The sequence below is a fragment of the Vollenhovia emeryi genome, unplaced genomic scaffold (genome assembly GCF_000949405.1).
Source record: "Vollenhovia emeryi isolate VEMERY1.0 unplaced genomic scaffold, V.emery_V1.0 DF945747.1, whole genome shotgun sequence".
NCBI lineage: Eukaryota > Metazoa > Arthropoda > Insecta > Hymenoptera > Formicidae > Vollenhovia > Vollenhovia emeryi.
The window spans coordinates 501-2,091 of record NW_011960619.1 but is presented as its reverse complement, the minus strand read 5'-3'; the positions used below and the strand labels follow the sequence as shown (position 1 = coordinate 2,091).

Sequence of the window (1,591 nt, the reverse complement as noted above, 5' to 3'; positions counted from 1 at the left end):
GGGGAACATTTAATGCGAATATTCCCTGGGCATTCTGTGTGAATGTTCATAGAATATGAAGAACATTCTAGAAACATTCACGGCACATCCATGCGAATATTCCTGAGAGAGAACATTCGAATCATATACAAACATTCATGGAACATTCGGTGCTATCTGGGCAAATTTAATTTAAGAAAATGGCGATATACCGGCATAGAAGAGTCAGATAGTCAGACTACGGTACTCGGTATTTTATGGGATACGAAGACAGACACTCTGGCTTTATCAGGATCTTATTTAGACGTACCGGAGAAAATAACTAAAAGAGTTGTACTCTCATCGGTGCAGAGAGTGTTTGATCCCCTAGGTTTCATATGCCCTGTGCAGCTGATACCGAAACTGATGTTACGACAATTCTGGAGTCAACATCTCGACTGGGACACTGAAATTGATGCAGAGAACAGAAGTAAATTTCTAGAATGGATGCAGCAGTTAAATTTACTCCGAGTCATGAAGATTCCTCGCTGGATTTTTGGTGAGCAGCGGGATGAGGATTCTATATCCTTCCATATTTTTGTAGATGCAAGCAAGGATGCCTACGCCGTCGCTCTGTTTATCAGAGTGCGATCCAGAGCAGAAGTCAAGGTGCATCTAGTTGAAGCAAAGTCAAGGGTAGCACCGCAAGGAAAGAAAACGATACCCAGTCTCGAGTTACTGGCTGCTTCAATCGGAGCAAGGATGATGCACTCCTTCGACAAAGCAATGAATTATAAACATATTAAGAGATATTTCTGGAGCGACTCAACTACCGTCTTGTCCTGGATAAGTCAAGAGAAGCAATGGGCGGTATTCGTGTGGAATCGAGTCCAGGAAATAAGGAAACTTACTAATCCAAAGTCCTGGAGATATGTGCCCGGAGCCCTAAATCCGGCAGACTTGCCCTCCAGAGGTTGTAATGCGAGGAAGATTTTTGAGTTTTGAGATGATTTTGAGATGATGGGAGGGCCCAGCATGGCTAAAGTCACCACCCGAAGAATGGCCAGCAGAAGAAGAAGAAGCCGATGAAGCATTAATTAATGAAGAACTTCGTAAAACTCCAACACAGTCAAAAATTAAAGAAAAGACATTTTCTGTTGTTGGGGGGAATATACACTCAGATGCAGAAAAAGCGGTATACTAAAAATTTGGGAAAAATTTACCAAATTTCAAGTGATCATAACTTGGTAAATAATGAAGATAAAAATAAATATAAAAATGGAAAATGAAGCTCCAAATGTCCTCTTTAAGAATATATGAATGGCAATTATGCTTGGCTATTTTTTTCAAAATGGCGAATGATAAAGTGAGAGGATGCAAAATTGAGAATCGAACATCTGAGTTTGTGACGGTGCATGGCGTGAATCAGGTACCACGGAGTAATGTAACGAAGTGCACATGAAAGTATGGAGTGCTAGCTTTAAAATGCTTGTTTACCGAGAACGATACGATCATTTTTCATGTAGTTATGCACATTTAAAGAAAAAAAGCGTTTTATTATTTAAATGTGCATAACTCCGCGAAAAATGATCGTATCGAGCTCGGTAAACAAGCATTTTAAAGCTAATACTCT

General features: G+C 40.0%; 1 protein-coding gene across 1 annotated transcript; it reads left to right on the top strand.

The window, feature by feature from the left end:
• The first annotated feature begins 42 nt into the window (after nucleotides 1–42).
• Nucleotides 43–963, top strand: LOC105560806. The gene has a single exon (XM_012010248.1). The coding sequence runs from the start codon at nucleotides 43–45 to the stop codon at nucleotides 961–963; it is 921 nt and encodes a 306-aa protein (XP_011865638.1).
• Nucleotides 964–1,591: the final 628 nt, after the last annotated feature.